The 23,352-nt window shown below is 39.3% G+C and overlaps 1 protein-coding gene across 1 annotated transcript in view; it reads left to right on the plus strand.

Annotated features, from left to right (window-relative positions):
- SRRM4 (serine/arginine repetitive matrix 4) overlaps window positions 1-23,352 on the plus strand; it is a 140,296-nt gene that overhangs the window by 89,668 nt on the left and 27,276 nt on the right. The window contains exons 4-8 of the mRNA XM_075178541.1: window positions 1,596-1,667; window positions 2,702-2,728; window positions 4,438-4,488; window positions 14,893-14,985; window positions 17,778-17,919. Coding sequence (XP_075034642.1) covers window positions 1,596-1,667; window positions 2,702-2,728; window positions 4,438-4,488; window positions 14,893-14,985; window positions 17,778-17,919 — 385 coding nt within the window. The remainder of the gene's footprint in view (window positions 1-1,595; window positions 1,668-2,701; window positions 2,729-4,437; window positions 4,489-14,892; window positions 14,986-17,777; window positions 17,920-23,352) is intronic.

Below are 23,352 nucleotides of genomic sequence, written 5' to 3' on the forward strand. Positions count from 1 at the left end.
TAAGGTCAGAGACAGGGCACTAGGGAAGGGGTCAGAGACAGGGCACTAGGGAAGGGGTCAGAGACAGGGCACTAGGGAAGGGGTTAGAGACAGGGCACTAGGGAAGGGGTCAGAGACAGGGCTCTAGAGAAGGGGTCAGAGACAGGGCACTATGGAAGGGGTCAGAGACAGGGCACTAGAAAAGGGGTCAGAGACAGGGTACTAGAAAAGGGGTCAGAAACAGGGTACTAGAGAAGGGATCAGAGACAGGGCACTAGCAGCGGTGTCAGAGACAGGGCACTAGGGATCAGGTCAGAGACAAGGCACTAGGGAAGGAGTCAGAGACAGGTCACTAGGGAAGGGGTCAGAGACAGGGCACTAGGGAAGGGGTCAGAGACAGGGCACTAGAGAAGGGGTCAGAGACAGGGCACTAGGAAAGGGGTTAGACACAGGGCACTAGTGAAGGGGTTAGAGACAGGGCACTAGGAAAGGGGTCACAGATAGGGCACTAGGGAATGGGTCAGAGACAGGGCACTAGGGAAGGGGTCACAGGCAGGGCATTAGAGAATGGGTCAGAGACAGGGCACTAGGGAAGGGGTCATTGACAGGGCACTAGGGAAGGAGTCAGAGACAGGGCATTAGGGATGTGAGTCTCACTGGTCTACCCAGGAAATACACAACTACTAATGGGAGAAACTCCATTTTAATTTGAGTTTTCTAAGTCAATTTTTCATGCACACCATATAATTAATACTACCTTTAATAATACCCTTTTCACTCTGTTGCATACATGACCATGGACAGGGAAGTTATTTGTCTCTCCATTCTTTACATTCTCAGCATAATGATATTTATAATAATTACACATCACCAAGCAATTAAGAGAATATGGCCACAGCCCTTTATTTACTTATTTCACTGTAACCTTAAGGGGAAGAGCATACCGGGCAACCAAATGCCCTGCAAAGGCCACAAAACCATACCCACTAACAAAAACAAGGGTCACTTATGCCGTGCCCATCCAACTGGCTGACCACCTGATCTTCTGTCCCGGTGACAACCATAAATCGGGACAGAATAATCCATTTTGTGGGACTGGAAACCTTCTGGACTGCCACCAGCTAGTTTTCATAGTTTCCCTCAAAACATGATCATACAATTCTACTGTTTCTGAGAGACTGCCAAAAGGCCCCCCCGTACATCAGAACATCTCCATTATTATTTTTTTTCCACTCATATATTTAAATCTGTTTTCCGTTCCTTTGTTTCTGCCAGACAGAAGTGGTAATGATCACACCATCTCATTTTATGTGGCACTGGAGCCCGGGCTTGATGCCACCAACCTCCTTCTCTTTCCTGTCCTACCTGAGATGTCTTGTTGTTTCTCCTGATAACAAATGAGACTTCCCATGCCCCCAGCTACATTGTGACCCGTGACAGGCTCGCCAGCTCACCCCTCTTGGGTGCTTTTTAAGCACAATGCATTATGATCTTTTACTAACTCTATCTTGAAGGGAAAACAAGTTCAGTACAAAGTTAGAATTTTGGAGAACTAAAGTATGTAATCAAGCTGGAATAAGTTGCAATTGTGACCTATTTTCTACCTTCCTCTCCAGGTCTCGGTCTTATAGTCCTTCCCCAGTAAAAAAGAAAAAAAAGAAGAGTTCCAAAAAGCGGAAGAGAAACAGGTATTACACCATGCATTGAAGAATAACATGTGTTGTATAATACAGAATAAGCTGGCAGAATGTATTGTTAGGAATATTTTCCATCCATAATTTATTCCATATCTTCTTACTTCATCCATATTATGTATTCCTCTCTGAATTCCTATTTCACTCATATTATCAATGTCTCTATCCAGGGCCAGATTTTTGGCAGGGTAACAGAGAGGGCATTTGCTGGATTTTTCCTATATGTGAATTAAGTTCCATACTGTAGACCTGTATTTTATAATGTAATACGTTGTTAATGAATTACACTGCTTTATGTTTTTGCTAATGTAATACATTAACATTTATTTTAATAAGGTTTCATCTTTAACCTAGCTGAATACTGGGAGATCCAGTTTGTTTGTGCCCTGGGCACTTCTGTTTCTAATACCAGCCACGTCCATATAGCTCATCCCACCTTACCTTTATATCATAGTCTATCCTAGTTTCATCTTCTCACTCTTTCCTTTTTATCTTTACTCATTCTATTATCCAATAAACATTATTTAGTGTAATAGTATTATTGCTACACATGTTTCTTTCAAATCCTTTCACCAGCTCTGCCACAATTTATTTGATATAAATAATTTAAATCTGTGAGTAATTCAGTTGCTGAGCAACACATGGGATGTTTGGTGGGTAGAAGGTCCCTGTGGATACACAGTCCTGATATACCTAGGACAGCATCATACCTAATGGTTGTATAGTGCAGTAGGGCTCCTTACTGTCACATGTTATAGTTATTTGTCTTTTATGTGCAGGTGTTAGGAGATCCGGGTATATTTCAGGCACTGTGGGAGTAGTGGGTTGAGCTAAAATCAACTTGTAGCCATAGTATTAGAGCCTTCTGATGATGTAAAATGCTCTCAGCATTCAGAGCATATTGATATATATATATATATATATATATATATATATATATATATATATATATATATTTTGCAAAAAAACATATTTGTGAAATAATGCCTCTGTGAAATATAAAGTCAGCTTGTTTCTGATTTTTATAGGTCTTCTTCCAAGAAAAGAAGACATAAGTAAGTGATATTCTGCCCTTCATCAAATGCATATGTTCATGTTTCTTGTTTTCCTATGTGTTATGAGTTATAAGAAGTTACAGCTAATATTATCTATATGACCATAATGATTTACAACCTAGAACCCATTGCTAATGCTGCATTTTATGTTCTTGATAATTGGCGTATCGGAGCTTGATTTTAGTTATTGTCAGCACAGAGGTGGTGTTAACCATTACTTTCATGGTGTTCAGTTTGCACATCCTAGGTGCCCTAAATAAACTGAACCGAGAGTTATGTACAAATAAAGCAAAATGTATTTTAAAATTCTTATTGCTCGACAAGACCCCGTTCAGCACTACTCAGCATGCACTAGGGTCTGACACATGCACTGAACTGGAAGCTCAGTTTCAAGTAGAAGAGAAGTCTTGTTTCCACTGTAAACATTTTAAGCTTCCCTTGAGTATTACATTAAGGTCTTAATAGCTTACCTTCAGATGCCTTTTAGTAAACATAAGAAGGCTGTTTACAAAATCATAACATTTCAAATTTTAAATAAGAGGCAAATTAAGGCACAGCCATAATTCACCCTGATTATGCCTTGATCTGGCCAGTTCCCCACAAGGGCACACACATTTCCAGGTGACCACAATACCGTTTTCAGAACTGTCCCTTGAGAATCACGATTTTTGGGAAGTATGCTAAATGATGCAGTAACATAAGTAATAAAATTATAAAGAAAATCCATGCGGTTTAATACATATGGCTCGGGAAAGAGAAGAGTGAATGGAGTAAATTAAAATATGTTAATATTTTCTGTCACCTACGTACATAGCTAACAAAGGGCAAAGAGCCCTGTTGCCAGCAATAAGGCTTGTTATCACACTATTGCATCACCCTACAGACTAAAAGGGTTTATTCCAGCAATGTTGTCAATGAAGTCTTCACCCATGGATAAAAGGTCTATTTAACAAGTATCCAGGCAGTACTTGTACCTACATGATGCCTGTTCTAAGACCTAGGGACCATGCAACCATGAAAATAAACTGGCATAAGCTAAACGGTTAGATGAGAAAAACTGGCTTGTTGTACATACATTGAAAACAATTAAATTCGTATCATAGCTATCTATCTTAGTCAGTGAGCCAGCCATAATGAAATATTGAAAATAAAGAACGGAAGGTATTGAGGGTATTCAGAAGAGCATGTGGACTCTTTCTGGTTAGCTCTAACATTGTCTACACAAGGGGTTTGAAAATCTCACATTGGTAACTATAGATCTTATTGAGAACATAATTTAGGCAATATCCTCTCCTGTTGGCAGCAAAAAAGTGGAGTTGGAGAGTGATTTTCCCTCACCCACCATGCTGGCAGATGGCTGAAGCACAGTATGCCTCAATGCATGTTGATTTCCCCAACTATACAATTATTATCTTTCCTTCTCCACTCTCTCTGCTGCCAGTGGGAGCATTTACTATATAGGCTCAGCTCTGTCCACTTGCTATCAGCGTGAGCGGACAGTGCCTCATGTGTTTATAGTGTGGCATGTTGTCTGGTATGGTATTTGTACTGTGAATTCATTATCCAGAGCATAGTCCAGTGCTTACGAGACTGAGACACAGATACCCATGCTGCAGTTTCACATTTATAGATGTAACATGGATGTTATAATAAATACATAGATAGTCATGTCTCTAATATAACAGTTAATGAAATGCTCCTTTTCCTAGCTCCTCCAGTCCAAAAAGTAAAAGAAAGCAAGAGAGGAAGCACAGGAAGCAGTAAGTATTTACTTCTCACCTAATGCTGTCCGTTGTCTACTCCTGTTTTCAGGGAAAACCAATAAGTTATTTTATTTCCTTGGACTTGAACGGAATACACCTGGTCATGAACACTAACGACCAAATTTAATTTGTTTAGTAAAACACTCAATTATCTACCAAAATAAAGATGAGCATAAATTAAATTGTGGCAAGAAATTGGAAGCTACCTTATTGGCAGTGGTATGGAAATGCAGACGTGGGCGACGTATTCTTTCATATCTACTCTCTGGTACCTCTATTCAACCAACTATGGAAGCAGATGGTTGACCGGCCCTGAAGTGGGCAAAATATGGAATAGTGTTGAGCTATTACTGTTCAGGTGCTCATACCGTTCTGTTCTACTTCTCACTCCTTCACTACTTGCTGGAAAGCTTTAGAATTGGATAGATACCAGAGTCGCTTATTGTCATTTATTTTACTGCTGCTGGTCTGGACATTGCTTGGAGATGGAGGTTGCCTACAGTGCCTTGTCTCCACCTGTCTCCCAGAGAATAAACAGTCTCTGTGATATATGGAATATATGGTGTCTCAAGCTACTGGGATTAATCAGAAATGTATGCGCATTTGGGAACCATGGCTCTCTAGTGAAATCGCCCATCCCTTTGGTTAGGCTTTGGCTTCCATCTGGTCTACTGAAAATAATTAATCAAGATAAAGTAAACAGTGGACATTCGTCTACAACTCATTTACCTACATTTTAGTCAATATTTCTTATTTTTTTAATAGAATGTTTGAGATTAAGATTAGTGTATCATACATAATATGTATATAAAATGTGTATGTTGCATGGTGCCTCCATTTGTTAACATTAATTCCTGTTTTCCAAAAATAATACAAACACCTAATTCTGTGTGTAAAAGATAGAGGGTAGTGCCTTAATTTTGCACTCCTGCTTCTGTATCCTGTTCCAAGATATACTTGTTACCTATTCACAATTTTCAGCCTATTCCTTAGATAACCTTGCCCTCTCCAGTCCTTTCACCATGTTAAATTACACTAAATCTTCACAGAATTACTCATCCAATACTTACTGTATCACATCGATATTTCACAGTATATACATATGCCCGTTATAAATAACCAACTATCACCACAAGTATTATACTTATTACATTCAAGTATTTTACTATTAAACATATGAATTTTAAAGTACATATAAACACAGAAAACCACTGCACGTACAATTTATACCTATACATATCTATTATAGTGAATATAAGTAATGCAGTATAAGAGTACCAAAGATAAGCCTTTGTTCAGAACAGATACTGTAATTAATCCTGTATTCACCACCGTTGCTTTACTACACTAACATTGATGCTTTCCTTTATGCTATTATTAATCTATTCTTCATCCATACGTTTAACTTTATATTCCAGAAATTAGTTATAATATATATCTATTAGTATCTTTATTTAGAAGTATAATATTTATATAGTTCTCCAATGCTGCTACCCACTTATGGAATTCCCTACTACGCCCAATCAAACTTTCCCCCAGCCTCCAAATCCTTAGATGCTCTCTGAAAATCCCTCTCTTTTCTAGAGGATATCTTATTCCCAATGATACTACTCACACTAATACAACCTCACAACTTCCCCAATCTCTACTCTGAGCCACATTCGCTCCTCTTGTTTCAGCTGTGCCCACTTAGAATGTTAGCTCTCAGGGTCCTCCATCCCCTTTGTTTTCATGTCTGCATTTATTTTGTCTGCTTTGTATGTCCTTGTTTTATATATGTCCTGTCTTCCCTATGGCACTGCGGAGCAATGTAGCGCCATACAAATCTATGATAATAATAATAGTTCAGTATAACAGTATATGTAGAGATATTGCAATAGTTCGAGTATAGTTCTCTCTAAAATGGACAATATGGAAAGTGTTAAAAGCTTAATCCAAAGAGAAGTGCTGCTCAGTGCAACTCGTCACAACAGATTTTTCCAAGCAAAAAATATTTTAACACAGAAATAACAATTTGGGGCCTGATTCATTAAGGATCTTAACTTACGAAACTTCTTATTTCAGTCTCCTGGACAAAACCATGTTACAATGCAAGGGGTGCAAATTAGTATTCTGTTTTGCATATAAGTTAAATACTGACTGTTTGTACATGTAGCACACAAATACATGATAGCTTATTTGTACACTGAAATTTAAAGTTGATATTTGTGTACTACATGAAAAAACAGTCAGTATTTAACTTATGTGCAAAACAGAATACTAATTTGCACCCCATGCATTGTAACATGGTTTTGTCCAGGAGACTTAAATAAGAAGTTTCTTAAGTTAAGATCCTTAATGAATCAGGCCCCTGATCTCTAAATGTTTTTTTGCTCATTGATGTGTCACTGATACATAGAATTGTTAACAGGGGCTTAATCCAGACCTTCCACTGAAGAGTATAGAATGGACTAGTGTAGCAAATGGAGAAACATTGCAAAGCACCCCTTCACCGCCATGCCCCATAGATATCGTCTTTTGCAATGGCTATAGTTCCGCCAGCTGCTTGTTAATTATTTTCTAACAGACAAAATCAGTTGTATAGGTTAAATGAGATTTCCAGACTGAATTGATTTTCTCTCTATTTTAAGTTTTTAACTTAGATATGTAAAGTACCGTGCCTACAAAGTGGTTTCCAGAACGCCTGGTAAATAAAACTTCCCTTCTAAGGGAAGATTTTAACTTGTAGATTACAACGCTTTGCCACGCATAATATTTGAAATGGAAATATGATATATATCATCTCCAAATGTGTTTCTTTTGTTTTCAAGATAACTGTTTGAAATAAAGAAAAATGACATTATCATCACCAATAGCAGCCAGTAATAATATTCTCATTGTCTATTGCTACTCCATCTCCATGTCGTCATGTAGATCAGATATCTGGAAACGGATACATGCTGCTTTTTCTGTTCTGCACTGATTGCAAAGCATTTTGGGATGACAAGAACTACAGGGAACTTCCTTTTTATCTTCTGAAGAGCAACCGTGATTATTACTGCTGTCAGTAATAACTAGAGATGGGCGGGTCCGGTTCTCCGAGAACCGAACCCACCCGAACTTTGGGTATCCGAGTACCGAGCTGAGCAGCTCGGTACTCTCCCGCCAATTCCGAATCCAAATCGAGGCCGAACGTCATTGTGACGTCGTCGGATCTCGGGACTCGGTTCTCGCGATACTTCAACTTTATAAATACACGCCTCCACAGCAATCCATCGCCATTTGACAGAGGGAGAGAGCAGGGTGTAGTCATAGGCTAATTAGAGCAGGGACAGAGAAAGAATACAATATTGTTCTTGCAATTGCTCTAACCAAAATCGCTAGTGCAGAGAGGAGGATAGAGGTTTATTATTTTTTCTTCATATTTGGCACTCCCCAGCGCTTTTGGGTTGTCCCCCATAATTGTGCATTAATATTTCTGGCTGTCAAAAGTCATATCTGTCAGCAGTATCTACTCAATAAATGTTAGCACTCCTCAGTGTTTTTGGGGTGTCCTCTCTAATTGTGCATTAATATTTCTGGCTGTCAAAAGTCATATCTGTCAGCAGTATCTACTCAATAATTTTAAGCACTCCTCAGTGTTTTTGGGGTGTCCTCTCTAATTGTGCATTAATATTTCTGGCTGTCAAAAGTCATATCTGTCAGCAGTATCTACTCAATAATTTTAAGCACTCCTCAGTGTTTTTGGGGTGTCCTCTCTAATTGTGCATTAATATTTCTGGCTGTCAAAAGTCATATCTGTCAGCAGTATCTACTCAATAAATGTTAGCACTCCTCAGTGTTTTTGGGGTGTCCTCTCTAATTGTGCATTAATATTTCTGGCTGTCAAAAGTCATATCTGTCAGCAGTATCTACTCAATAATTTTAAGCACTCCTCAGTGTTTTTGGGGTGTCCTCTCTAATTGTGCATTAATATTTCTGGCTGTCAAAAGTCATATCTGTCAGCAGTATCTACTCAATAATTTTAAGCACTCCTCAGTGTTTTTGGGGTGTCCTCTCTAATTGTGCATTAATATTTCTGGCTGTCAAAAGTCATATCTGTCAGCAGTATCTACTCAATAAATTTTAGCACTCCTCTGTGTTTTTGGGGTGTCCTCCCTAATTGTGCATTAATATTTCTGGCTGTCAAAAGTCATATCTGTCAGCAGTATCTACTCAATAAATGTTAGCACTCCTCAGTGTTTTTGGGGTGTCCTCTCTAATTGTGCATTAATATTTCTGGCTGTCAAAAGTCATATCTGTCAGCAGTATCTACTCAATAATTTTAAGCACTCCTCAGTGTTTTTGGGGTGTCCTCTCTAATTGTGCATTAATATTTCTGGCTGTCAAAAGTCATATCTGTCAGCAGTATCTACTCAATAATTTTAAGCACTCCTCAGTGTTTTTGGGGTGTCCTCTCTAATTGTGCATTAATATTTCTGGCTGTCAAAAGTCATATCTGTCAGCAGTATCTACTCAATAAATTTTAGCACTCCTCAGTGTTTTTGGGGTGTCCTCCCTAATTGTGCATTAATATTTCTGGCTGTCAAAAGTCATATCTGTCAGCAGTATCTACGCAATGGATTCAAAGCAGTCCACATATGATCTAAATGAGCAACCAGGTTCTGTCACCAGTCCTGATGTTAGTGTTCCCAGTACGTCATCTGGCCAAGGCGATGTCAAACAACAGAGTGTTTTCAAATTAGTGCAAAAAACAAAAACCAAAAAAAAATTTACTGTATTGAAGCGAAAACGAAGTGTAACTGAGCAAAAGTTAAGTGACGATAAAAAAAAAATTGCAAGCATGCCATTCTACACACGCAGTGGCAAAGAGAGAATGAGGCCTTCACCTTTGGCTATTAGTGGCAGATCCCAAAAAGTTACCCAGCCTACAATTGGTGCACAACTACTGTTACGCGTCAAAGCTGAGCTGCAAGATACCAGTGAGGCATTACAGGAGAATATTTGCTCTGATTCACAAATGACAACAATCCCTGTGGAGAGTCCATCCAACAGTGGGATGTCTAATCGTGAGCATTCTGCTGATGTGTGCCTTAATAGCCCGAGTGTAGCCGGTGATACCCAAATTGAGGATGCCACTTTGGAATTAGAAGAGGATGAGGGGGAGATTTGTGTAGGCGACGAGGGCGCTAATGAGGATGTTGATGAGGATGAGGTTGTTTGTGTAAGTCCTGCACCAGTGGCAGCAGTTCTGGCACGTGACAAGAAAAAGGCCATTGTCATGCCTGGGCATAAAACAAAAAAATCCACTTCTTATGTGTGGAATTATTTCTACCCAAATCCAGACAACAATTGTATAGCCATTTGTAGTGTATGTGAAGCCACAGTCAGTCGAGGGAGGGACCTTAACCATCTTGGAACCTCGTCTATGTTACGCCATTTAACGAGAGTTCATGGCAAAGTGTTGGGAAAAGCTGAAAGTTCTTCCCAAAAGAATACAAGCACTCCCTCATCAGCTAAGACCCTCCGCTCACCGACATACCGACGGCCACAAAATACACCCACCACACCATCCTCATCAATATCCTCAGTAGCGCTCAGAGTTAGCCCGGCATCCCACTTAAGGCTGGATGACTCCGGCACTATTATTGATTCCTCTGAAGAAAGCGTTAGTCCTGCTGCTGCTGTTGCTGCTGCTGGGGGTGAATCGTCATCCCAGAGGCAGGTGAATAAAATGAGCAGTCCTACATTTCAGCAATTAACTGTGAAACAATCCTTTGCGAGGGGAAGCAAATATGACAGCAGTCACCCAGTCGCCAAGCGAATCACAGACGCCATGGCTGCAATGTTAGTGTTAGATCTGCGTCCAATCTCCACCATAAACGCAGCTGGTTTTTCACAGTTAATTGAGGTTTTGTGTCCGCGTTACAGAATTCCATCGCGACACCATTTCTCCCGTAAAGCTATTCCACAACTATACCAAAAAGTGTGTAAAAATGTAGAGATTGCGCTGAAAAATGCCATTCTGCCCACTGTTCACTTAACCACAGATATGTGGACAAGTGGAAGTGGCCAAACCAAAGACTATATGACTGTGACAGCCCACTGGGTTGGTCATTCACCTTCACCAGCAGGAACAGCAGCAGCATGTACACCACTACGTAACATTTGTCACAGGCAGGCCACTCTTTGTATCACCGGCTTCACTAACAGGCATACGGCTGACAATTTGTTACGCAAACTGAGAGATGTGATTGATGCATGGCTTATACCACTCGGACTCTCCCCAGGGTATGTCATTTCAGATAACGCCAACAATATAGTGCGAGCATTACAGCTGGGTGATTTCCAACATATTCCCTGTTTTGCTCACACCATCAACTTGGTGGTGCAGAGCTTCCTACGAAACAACCGTGAGGTGCAGGAGATGCTTTCGGTGGCCCGTAAAATTTCAGGCCATTTCAGGCATTCAGCCACAGCATGTAGGAGATTACAGCAGCTCCAAGAGCAGTTTAACTTGCCCTGCCACCAACTTAAGCAAGAGGTGGTAACTCGGTGGAATTCCACCCTGTACATGCTTCAGAGGATGGAGGAACAGCGCAAAGCCATCCAAGCATATTGCACAAGTCATGACATTGGGAAAGGAGGGGGGATGTATTTCACTCTTGCACAGTGGGGAATCCTTTCAGTGCTGTGCAAGGTGCTGAAACCATTTGAAGTTGTGACATGTGAGGTCAGTGCAGACTCTGCTAGTTTGAGCCAAGTCATTCCTTTAATTAGACTATTGGAAAAGCAGCTTGAGAAAATGAAGGAGGAGCTGAAAGCAAGCAATTCAGCAAAGTATGTTGGCCTTGTCGATCAAGTACTTAATTCGCTTCACAATGATCCTCGAGTTATTAAGATCTTGAACTCGGATCAGTACGTTTTGGCCACTGTGCTTGATCCAAGGTTTAAAACCTACATTGAGTCTTTACTTGTAAATGAGCGAGATGTGAACTTTTGCAAGGAGCTATTGCTCAGCAAGTTGGCCGCTGAACTGGGCCTCGGCTTGACGACGTGTCCTCCTTCACTTTCTCAAGCTGTTGCTCGTAAAAAATTAAATTTCCAAAAAAGAAGCAGGGAAGACACAGGGGGCAGACGAGAACAATTTAACATCTGGGCTGGTTTGAAGGATTTTTCAAAAAAAAGTGTCACTTTGCCCATAAGTCCATCCAATATGAGTATAAACATGCAAAGGATGGTGGAGGATTACTTTCAAGAGGTAGTTGATATGGAAATGTCAGACAGTCCCTTTCCTTACTGGGAAGAAAAGCAAGCTATTTGGAAACCCATGTACAAACTTGCTTTGCAATACCTAAGCTGCCCACCCTCCAGTGTGTACTCTGAACGAGTGTTCAGCACAGCAGGGAACTTAGTCAGTGATCGCCGTAGAAGGTTACTTCCCAAAAATGTGGAGAAAATGATGTTTATAAAAATGAACTACATCTTCCACGAGGAAGGCCTTCACCATCCAAGACATGCAAGCACTGACTGTTCTCTAATGGCGGATTCAAGCGGCGATGAATTGATAGTCTGTGATGATGACGATAACACTGATGAGGGTGAGGATGAAGCTGAAGATGATGCCGATAACATCTTTTTAAAACTTTCTATGTAAGTGTAGGGTGCAATCTACCCCCAAAGAGGAAAGGGACTTGTGGCATTTCCATATCACATACCATCTTGAAAGGCTGCTGTTAGGGCAATTTATCCTTAAGGGTAGGGTGTCATAGACAGAGTGACCCTAAACTGGCTTTGTCCATTTTTCATAATATTGTACAGTCTATAATGGCTGAATTTTTTAGTATTTTATACAAGTGGAGGGGGGCCTAGAGAGACAGAAACCAAACTGGCTTTCTCCATGTCAATTAATATTGTACAGTCTATAATGGCTGAATTTTTTAGTATTTTATACAAGTGGAGGGGGGCCTAGAGAGACAGAAACCAAACTGGCTTTCTCCATGTCAATTAATATTGTACAGTCTATAATGGCTGAATTTTTGGGTATTTTATACAAGTGGAGGGGGGCCTTGAGAGACAGAAACCAAACTGGCTTTCTCCATGTCAATTAATATTGTACAGTCTATAATGGCTGAATTTTTTGGTATTTTATACAAGTGGAGGGGGGCCTTGAGAGACAGAAACCAAACTGGCTTTTTCCATTTCTTTACATATTTAACTATAAGTGTAGGGTGTAATATACATTCAAAGACGATGGCTGCATTGCCAATATGCATAGATGGAGAGGAAGACAATCTGTTTTGTGTGTAGAATAGGCCTACCAACGAAGAATTAAACTGTTTTTTGGGATGATTTATTACCTCAACAATTAGATTACTTGTCTCTAAAACAGTTGGAGCACTAAATTGGGTTAATTTAGGCCCAAAAACATGGATTTTCCCAAAAAATAGCAAAACAAAACCAAACAAAACCAAAACCAAAACCAAAACACGCAATGGAGGTTTTGCAAAACCAAAACCAAAACCAAAACACGACGGTAATCCAGATCCAAAACCGAATCCAAAACCAAAACACGGGGGTCAGTGACCATCTCTAGTAATAACATTAGGAGTCACTGACTTAGCAGTAGGTGCTCTGTTTGTAAGAAACTGCAGTTCTTAAGTTCTGCCATAAGATGGTAGACACAAATGAAACACCACAGCTTTGTTTTGAAGTGAAGAGTTTGTGAAACTACTTTGTACTGTAGCTTAACACAGTAAATTTTATTTTCACACTGTGGCAATGCCAAATTTCTGAAGTTAATAGCTTTGTTTTGTTTTTTAAATGTCTTATTGCAATTACATATAGGTACCAAGGAATGGCTCATTGTCGAAAATACATCACTTCTCTTACATAAAGTGCCCTATGACATAAGTTGTCTTTTCTCCAAAATATCTAAAAAAAATAATAATTTTGTTGGCTTTTCACAATATATATTTGTCAGAAACTGTTTAAGATCATACGTTGCTAAGTTATTCCTATTGCCGGGTCATTATTTAAGCTAATGAAATGTTCTGAATTTAGTACTAATATTTTTCCCAGAATTATCTGCTTAGTAAACAGGCAAAACACCAAGGTCCATCTGATGAACAGACTGCTAAAGATAGATAGATCTGGTCAGCAGCACTCGTTATATATCATAACAGCTCCTGTGTAACCGAACTTCGTTTATACCCTGCCTGCCTGAGTTCCTAAGGCTAAACTTACAGTGATATATTAAGGGGAAAGCACTGATCCAGTATCTGACCATGATGCCTATGTAACAAGTGGTGAAGAGACAAAATGCTGGGTAAAGTCTCTTTCACCACTTTTTCTTATTTAGCAAAGGGTTAATGCTGGAGAAATCATATATTACCTCTATGAAGACAGCAGCAGTGGCAGAACTACCATTGGTGCTGCAGGTGCCCTGCATCAGGGACCATAGAGATAATGAGGCCCGCTACATGGCAGATGCAGAGGGTTGGGGGCCCAGGTTCCCCCTCCCCATTTCCCTGTATAGGGGCCCAAACCTTGCAAATTCCGCCTCTGAACAGCAGCGTTATGTAATTCCATCTCATTATGGCGTTACTTGTATTTTTCAATTGGATCCAGTTGAAGCTTCTCGCGCTTCACTCGATCCCTCCTGGGAGAAAACACTAAGCTGCCGATGAACATAAAATGTCTTCATTGAGAAGAGGGTTCAACGCCAGAGCAGCCCCCGCATAGTAAATTGCAGTGGTGCTTCTTTATGTACTGCTGGGATAAACAGACCCCAAAATGGTCCTTTGAGAAGCCATAATAACAATGTAATAGAGCCATCGGGATTATTTGCAAATAAAACTAAAATGTGCAGTAATCCATAACAACCAGTCAGCATTTAGCTTTGACTTAGTGTAAGATAGACAATGAAATGGTGAATTAGACATAAATAGGTAAGAAGTCCAGTCTGATTGTGATGTTTGAATCTGGTGAATGAAATCCTACTGGACGCTAGAAGTCAGTGACATCTGAGGCATGGAGTGCCACAAGCCTAAGTGATTGATGTAACTTGTTCCTAGAAAATTGGATATGTTGCATTCTGAAGAATATTGGCTCCGCCCACAAAATGGCTGGCTCCATTGTATGTAGGCAACAGGTACAGTTCAAAGCAGTAGCAAAAATTAGCATCAGGTGAGCAATGTCTTACATGAATTCTTGTGCTCAAACATACACTGTCGTTACAAAAATATTATTACCAGAGCCTGTGGTAATGAGCAGACTCAAATATGCACCATTGCCTGTAATTTTGTTTGTATATAATAAATGGCTTGAAATATTAGGTCTCCATAACGCCCATGTGCATCTGTTAATACATGTTATAGATGATAATAATAACGTATGTGATTTCTCTCTGCATATACACAGCTCACGTGGCAGACAGCGGAAGTCCCATCACCATCACAACCGACATTCCCGCTCAGAGAGCTCCAAGTCTAGATCCTCCAGCTTTGAAAACAGGTAATGTAACATGAACAATAATATAAAGTATAATTATTAGTAGAAAAATGTCCATTTCAGGGTTGATTCTGCAGAGTTTTCCTAAATGTCAAGAGTTGCTAAACATGTAAATCTGAAGCTGCTGGTATATACAAAATTTGGTACCACTAATGTGGTATTTTTAGGACCCAGTATGGGCCTAAAATGAATCAGGATTGAAATGTGTGGCCATTGGCAACAAGATCTGCACATACAAAATATGGACATCTTTAGTATTGTGCAAACAGGCCTTAAAAGTTATTTTAATATATATATAAATTTGTTATGCTGGAAAAGCTAAAATGTTCTTAAATTGACTTGACGGGTTTTTCGTTGCCCATTACAAAAGACATAGGTAGCATTTATGAAAACTGATGCAAAATCAAATTAAAAACTAAACTGCACTAGAAAAATGTCAATTTAAATCTGAATGATTGCCATTTACAGCACCCTTTTTTCTTTGCACTTATTTTCATAAATGTCCCTCAGGGAGCCTCCTTTTAAAGGGAACAACTGGTTTATAGCAGCACAGTATTATTCCTCTGTTATGGGATATTCAGAATCAAAAATTGTAGAGCATTTAGGGGCACATTTATCAATGTTCGGCAAAAGTGAGAAATAGTTATCAATCCTTATCGCATGGATAAGGATTGAACTATTTCTCAAATTTATGAACAACAGATCACAGAAACAGCAGTTCCGAAAAACTGCTGTTTCTGTGATAAAAAAAACATACTTACCCCCCCTCTTCGGAAGCGCTGTCTCCGGATCTTCTCCTCGTTCTCTTCATTCTTCAATTGCGAATGTGCAGTTCCAAGAACTGCACATGCGCACAAAGATCCCCGCTCTGTCTCTGCAACTATCGTTGCAGAGAGAGATCGGTGAGTGACAGGGAGGGATCATGTGATCCCTCCACACATGCGCTGTCCAGCTCTGCTCTTCGGAGCAGAGCTGACAGCATTGGATTTCTTCAATTATGATAATGTACGCCAGCTTTCCGAAAAAAATGTTTTTTCGGAACTTGTTAGATTTGAGCTGGGAGCAGTCACCATATTGTAGAATGGTGACTGCTCCCAAAAACGAAGAGGAGTGCAAAGCAGCAGATATCCATGATATCTGCTGCGATGCACCTTTCATAAATATCCGGAGGACACTGTGGGACCTTAATTTCACGGTAAGTGCACGATAGTGCACTACCGTGCTTTCATAAATATGCCCCTTTGTCTGCTATACAGTATATTCCTGCTAGCAATGAGCGTATTTCATATTCAAACGTGTTGAAAACACTGTTATTCGTGGGGGACATTTATGAAAACGTTTATGCAGGTTTATGTGCAGAAATGGAGGTGCTGTCAATAGTAACTATTAATTCAAACCTTTTTCTAGTGCGGCTAACAGTCCCTATGTATGCAGGGCTGTCCTGATCTGCAGACTGCGTGAGGGGCATGTCACAATAATGTAGACATGGTTTTGTGTGCTCTCCAGGAATTTCTGGGAGGCTTCCGAATTTTGGGGAGTCCTCCAGGACTCCCGGTAGAGTAGCCAACCTCCCGAACACTTGTTGAGGTGCCATGACACGATCGTGCCATTAAGCCCTGCCCATCACTATTCAATAGTAGGAGGCGGGGCTGTGATGATGCAACTGCGTCACCACGCCCCCTTACACTTGTCACATGACCTGTCTTCCGGGTTCTCCCAGAAGACAGGTTTTAAAAGTTGTCAAGAATGGTTTATTTGTGTGCTGTTTTTGTTTTAAAAATGGGAGGTATGGATTGGTTGCTATGGGCAGCAACATCTTTTTCTAACAGTAACCTGTACAACACTTATCATAAATGTCTCCAACTGTGCTGTAAACGGAAAATTAAGTTGCTGTCAGAAGAAAATATCACAGACGACAGTGCTGAAGTTATTTCTATGCTCTGTTATTTGCATTCCTTGTTATGACAGCTGCCTGGCTGTTGTGTGAAGGTGGCAGGAGGTTTTCTCAGCAGGTGTCCGGTAGTGTTTGCAGACCTGTACATGAGGGATCTCTTATCCCTTTCATAAAAAAAAACCTGTCAGCTGTCAAGACTTAGGATATGAATGAAAAAAAATCACCTTTCGATAAGATTGCTAAAACAGAAGCTTCATGCTCACCTTTTCTTATGACATCGCCAACTACACATACAGTGATGACATTGATTTTAAGCAAACGCTATGGGCCTGATTCATTAAGGAAAGTAAGGTAAACAAAGGAGTAAATTTTCTCCTTGACAACCCATGTCACAATGCAAGTGGTGCAAATTAGTTTATTATTTTGCACATAAGTTAAATACTGGCTGTTTTTTCATGTAGCACACAAATACTTGATACCTTTATTTTTACGCTGAAATTTAAAGCTGATCTAGGACACACCCTACCCCAACTATAAATCTGTCCCCACATCTCAAATTTACCTCTCCCCTCCAATGCAACATGGTTTTGTGAAGGTGCAAAGTTACTCCTTTTTATTGCTGTACTTTCCTTAATGAATCAGGCCCTCTGTCTGTGCAATGACCACATACAATACATTTCTTTCAATTAGTGCTCAACGTTCTAGATAGCTCCAAATAAGACTAATAAAACATTTTGTAAATGTATCGTTGGGGTTTTTTTTAAAGAGAAAGTGGCTTTTGATACAAGCTGAAGTTTAGTGACCTGAAGTCATGTTAACCAATTATGCTTAGCACTATTAGTTCAAATCTGTTGCATGTCTATTGTTTTAGAGGTTTGATCGTTTCATTTACTCATTTAAGACCAAGGCAGCAGTCTAAAGAAGAGAAACACCGATCAAGGAGAAAGAAACACAAATGTCACAATTCTAGGTCTGTAAATAAGAAGCAGAGAGAAGTCACCGTCCTGTCTGCACAAAGCAGAATCTGCTCCACCAAGATGACAGTAAGTAGAACTCTTCAATTTGACAAAGCAGTGACCTATTATACTCCTGTGCTATATAGAAGGATAGATGTGGCATATTGCAGTTGTTTCATTTTAGTGCTGGATGGATCTGAAAAACACATACCCAATAGATTCATATGAAAGATCATTTAAATAGAAGCTTAAGTTCATTTATGAAGATATATTCTCTGCTTATATGAGTATGTTCATTTTTTATTAAGTATTAATGAATAATTAGAGACTGTTGACAATGACACCTATGCTGTACCTATTTCCACTCCTAAAGCCATAGATACGTAGAAAAACTACACTACCTTGTTGTGAGTTTATAATAATACTATTATGACACAACAGTTTAGTTTTGTGTTCGTAAATATCTCCCAGTGAGTTACCCCACTAAATCTAAAATTAAAATAGCCTAAACTAATATTCATAAATCTATTTGTAAGAATTTCAATAGCTTATCAGAACTGCTCATACTTGAATATATACATTTTTTTTTCCAATGTACACCTGACTTACCGTCCACAGTAGATTTCTTCAGCCAGTTTAGTGATTTTCAACCAAATTTGTTTGACATAGTAGAACACGTGTAGATCATCTTGCTGAACCAAATGGAAAGGGTCTGATCAGCAAATGTCAACCCACATCCGCACTCTATACCAGCTGCTGTCGACAAGTGAGGGACAGAGGGCTACCTGGTATGTTAATAGCATTCTGAGTGTGCTCTGCTATCTGACCCTGTCCTGAGTTAGACAAATAGCCTACAGTAGGGCATGTCACAGAGATGGTAGGTCCTCTTTACATTGAAGAAATATCCCTTTACATCACAACAAAAGGTGACTCCTAAATCCAATATTGAGTATGTGTCATCCTTTAGAGGGGGTAAATATATTTTATGCTCGTCGTGCATCGTTGGCCACCCCTGTCAACCAGACGTATTTACCTGTGTGTGATATATAGTCTAACCTGTAGGATTATAGGAGCTTGTTTAGTTGGTGTGATACATGTATATTCACCAGACGGCAGAGACAGTCTTCCTCTAATTCCCTACAATGCTAAGCAGGGCTCTGAAGTAGTTAGGGGTGATTTGAGAGATAAAAATAAATGACACTTTAAATGCCAGCGTGGGTTATCAATTTCCTTTTCCCTGATTAAATGAATTGCAGACTGTGTCTATAAAAGAATTCCCCAGAGGGCAAATTTAGCAGGATGAAATACCAAGTGGCTTTCATTAGGTTTATTTCATTAAACACTATGTAACCATCAATGTCTTACATTGTGCACATTAAAGCTCTTTACTGGCGAATGTTTAGAGGAAGGCAGCCTTTATGTACTTTCTGGAGTGTGTAACCTCCCTACTGGGGTTTACAACATGCAGAGCTAGCTTTTATCATAGCACAATTTCTACTCTCTCACATTCAATGTCACTGCTCTGCAGTGCACTGTACATCCATTGTTATATTCACGCTGCAGCTAAGCTTGAAGATTTGGGATAGTTACTTTATTTATCCTTCTTACCCAAACAAGAAAAAAAGTTCACTTGAGTTTTTTATTTCAGTTTTGTGCATGCACCTTGTTGACAATATCAGTGTAGTGTTAAGCATACTTGCAAACTCTCCCGGAATGTCCGGAGGCTCCCAGATTCCGGGTTGGTCTCCTGGACTCCTGGGAGTGTATGGCAGTCTCCCGCATCTGCCCACTTCCTAGTGAAGTGGGCAGAATTAGGTCCAATATGCCGCGATTCTCCGGGAATCGCGCCCCCTGCTGTAAAATGATGCTTTTGCGTCATTACGCCACGGGTTCAAAATGGCGATTTTCGGATCCTCGCCCACCTCCCCCCCCCCGGCAGCTATCGGACGCCAATTAGAAGAAGTTGGCAAGTATGCGTTAAAGAGGTGTTTAGTGCTCCAGTGGATAGAACATAGTGTGTACTTTATTTGCCTATATATAGTAGTCAATATAAACACTGTAGTCTGATCAGGCAGCCACAGCATATTAATGCTCATGCGACAGAAACTTGGTGCCTATATTGATTGCTCTGCAAGCAAATAGCGTATGCAAATACTGGGTTCTTAGGGCCAAGATTCCGTATGCACACAACGAGTCTGCGTGTTACTAGGTCTAGAATGGTATCACAAGGCAGTACTAGAACATGGTGTCTTTTGAGCAAGTGCAGTTCTTGTAAGAGCTGAATCTCTGTTAAAGTGAGAGAGATAATCTTGTCCTTGCCACACAGGAGAGATTCAGCTCTGGATGCTGTATAAATTAATTTCTTAATGAACCTTGCACTTTTCTAGTAAGATTAGTGCAGAACTTAATCTCTACCATGTGATACCAGCAAAAGTGCCACTGAGCAGCTTTTTACACATAGCGTATTTTGTTCAGCCATATTTATCATCATCATTATCATTTATTTATATAGTGCCAACATATTCCGTAGCGCTTTACAATTTATTAAACACTTTGTATTGCCCTCTTGAGTCCCAATGAATCAGTAGTACATGTGTTCCATATTATTGCAATCAGTCACATAAACTCTAAAAAAAAAAAAATTTATTACAAATTATTTGACTGCCATGTGTCTGGATCAAACTATATGTCCAGGCAACAAGCTGCCCTTCAAGAATGTACAAAGGCCCCAGTGTTAATATTGTTTCCTGTATTCTACAGCATATAACATGTATTCCCTAGTCATGTAAGATGTAGTAAGTGTCACAGCTATAGCACAATATATGCATAGTTACGTGCTGCCCCTACTGCAATTTAAATCAAAACGCTCACATGAGGAATTGATTAGATACATTAAGGCTGTTTAACATGCAGATCCAGTCTACAAATTGTACCAACAGAATGTAACTTGGGAATCATTGCCTTCTTTTAGAAAATCAGATTTCATAACAAGTTCCATATCGCTCTTACGTTATTCTGCAAGTAATATTATTTGCATAATACAATAAATGTACCCAGAGCTTCACTGTGTTAGTAAAAATAATTTTACATAACTCATGATGCTTGGTAACATAATCTGACATACTCTAGGGCTTTGTTTGCAGGAGAACAATGTATCATTGGCCTGTATGGAAAAAAAGAGAAGAACCAATAATTTAACATGTCTGGTAGTGTCAGCCTGTTTACAGGCATCCATACTTTTTGTAATATAATTTGTGTAGCTTTATTCAGAAGGCAGTTGTAAGTTTTATACAAACCCAGATATAATGCTTTCCTGAATATTGCTTCCCGCTAGGTTTTAAACATATCAAAGCCACTAGTTAGTATTTGGATACTTTGGTTTATTTGGTGAACGCTGTGTTGCAGAAAATTTGAGGACATTTCTTAAAACTGTGTGTAAGAAAAAGGGACTGTAACCTAACGACCAATCAGATTCTGATACGATTTACAAAATGTAAATAGACATCTGATTGACTGTTACATCAACTTAATTAGAATCATCATCATCACCATTTATTTATATAGCGCCACTAATTCCGCAGCGCTGTACAGAGAACTCACTCACGTCAGTCCCCGCCCTATTGGAGCTTACAGTCTAAATTCCCTAACACACACACACACACAGACAGACAGAATGAATAATTATCATGAGACAGAGCTGTTGATTTTCAGATACATTCAGATACATTGACAATGTAGGTGCTTTTCAAACCCATCCAGCAAGTTACAACTGTAATTAAGCACGTCAATCCTTTAACACTACACCAGTGTTTTACAGGGAACCTAGAGACCAAAGAGATTTCTACCAAAAATTGTATTATGCTGCCATAGTTTTTGCTGAGCAATTTACTAGTTTTCAATACAACTATGTCAACATTGTAACATGCCTCATTCTGAACAATCAGCATCAATCAGATGTGATTTGGAAGGATAGACAATCGTGGATTGACACGTGTGTCTAGCCTGAAGGCGCTCCATAAGTTAATATTGTGGTACCTCAGTAATGATATGAAAACTATACCATGGATTGAAGCAGAAGCTACTGCTACTAAATACAATCTGACAATACGTGTGATACGGCTAGAAATTTTCTGTAAAATATGAAACAAGTCAATTTCCCAAACTGCTTTTTACTGGATATTGTAAGGTAATTTTGGTATTTATTGTGCCAAAACTTTTTAATTTAGGAATTCCACCAGTTATTGCCAAGGGCTGTTTTGTATAGAAAAACTTGCCTGAACAGATGGCTCTTTAAAGTCTGATTCATTTCTAATTACCTGCGGTTGGAAAACTCATTATCTACCATTTCCCTCAAGCCAGATAAACCTCACTCAGCCCAAATACCTGAACATGGCCGTGCACATTGTTTTATGGGAGGACTTGTTGAGTTGTGAGTAGTGAGGCAGCACAGTGAATGCTAATTATTAATCAGTAATATTTGTGCTGCCACTGCTGAAATAAATAATGATTTAATATACTGAGATGCAGACACTTAGCTTTTGCAATGCATTTGGAATCAAATATATTCATTCTATCAGTTGATTCAATACTATTCTAAAGGCAAACATATCAGCAATGGAAGACCTAGTTGTACAAGCAATAACTCAAACCTAAAAAAAATATCTTTACATTAATGGAAGATTAAACATAAAATACAAGCAGCTACTAGTAACATGTATATTTACAAATGAATACATTTTTAGGTTGTGATGGTGGGGAAGTATTTTTTTTCTGCACACACCACTTCCTGACTGTAACACTACTGAATGACACACAGTGAGTTTTATAGATAATAAAATGTCAGGCGGAGAACAAAATAAGAACAAGGTTTTCATGCAACTAATCCGTTCTGGTTTTGGCTTGAGTACAAATCACTTTAAAAAAACAAACTGTCACATGATCAAACTATAATTTGCATAAGAAAATAAAGCAAGAGGGTCTAAATGATTACCTTGTGTTTCTAATTTTAGCTCATGACAGTAATAATTAATTTCCCAGTGAACTAAGATAGAAGGGAGATCAGGATTCGGGTAGCCAAATCCTAAGCCATTAGCTGAACCCAATACCCTTAGTATTCAGTAACAAACTAAACTGAATCCTGACCTTGATGCATTCCTAATACTAGGTCACATAAAATGTTTCAAACTATGTCAAATATCACATTTTAAACATAGATTTAGAATATTAAACAAGGGATCAGCATTTGGACAATTAGCATTTTAAGTTGAGTGGATCTTCACATTTAAAAAGTTAAAGGTCAACTCCACCTCCAAATAATTCTGCCAAGCAGGTCCTTTATTTACCGTGTCATTCTGCTCTGTAAAAGCAGTTGTATCCAGTGCCCAAAGCTGAGCTTACCTGGGACATATTCATATCTGACTTGAAAACAGAATTCCTTAACAGTGGAGTACACCATTCATTATATTAAATATATATTCAAGGTTGACACATAAGATCCATTGAAAATGGTTGTAGCACACT

This window comes from Mixophyes fleayi, chromosome 1 (genome assembly GCF_038048845.1).
Source record: "Mixophyes fleayi isolate aMixFle1 chromosome 1, aMixFle1.hap1, whole genome shotgun sequence".
In the NCBI taxonomy this organism is placed as follows: Eukaryota; Metazoa; Chordata; class Amphibia; order Anura; family Limnodynastidae; genus Mixophyes; species Mixophyes fleayi.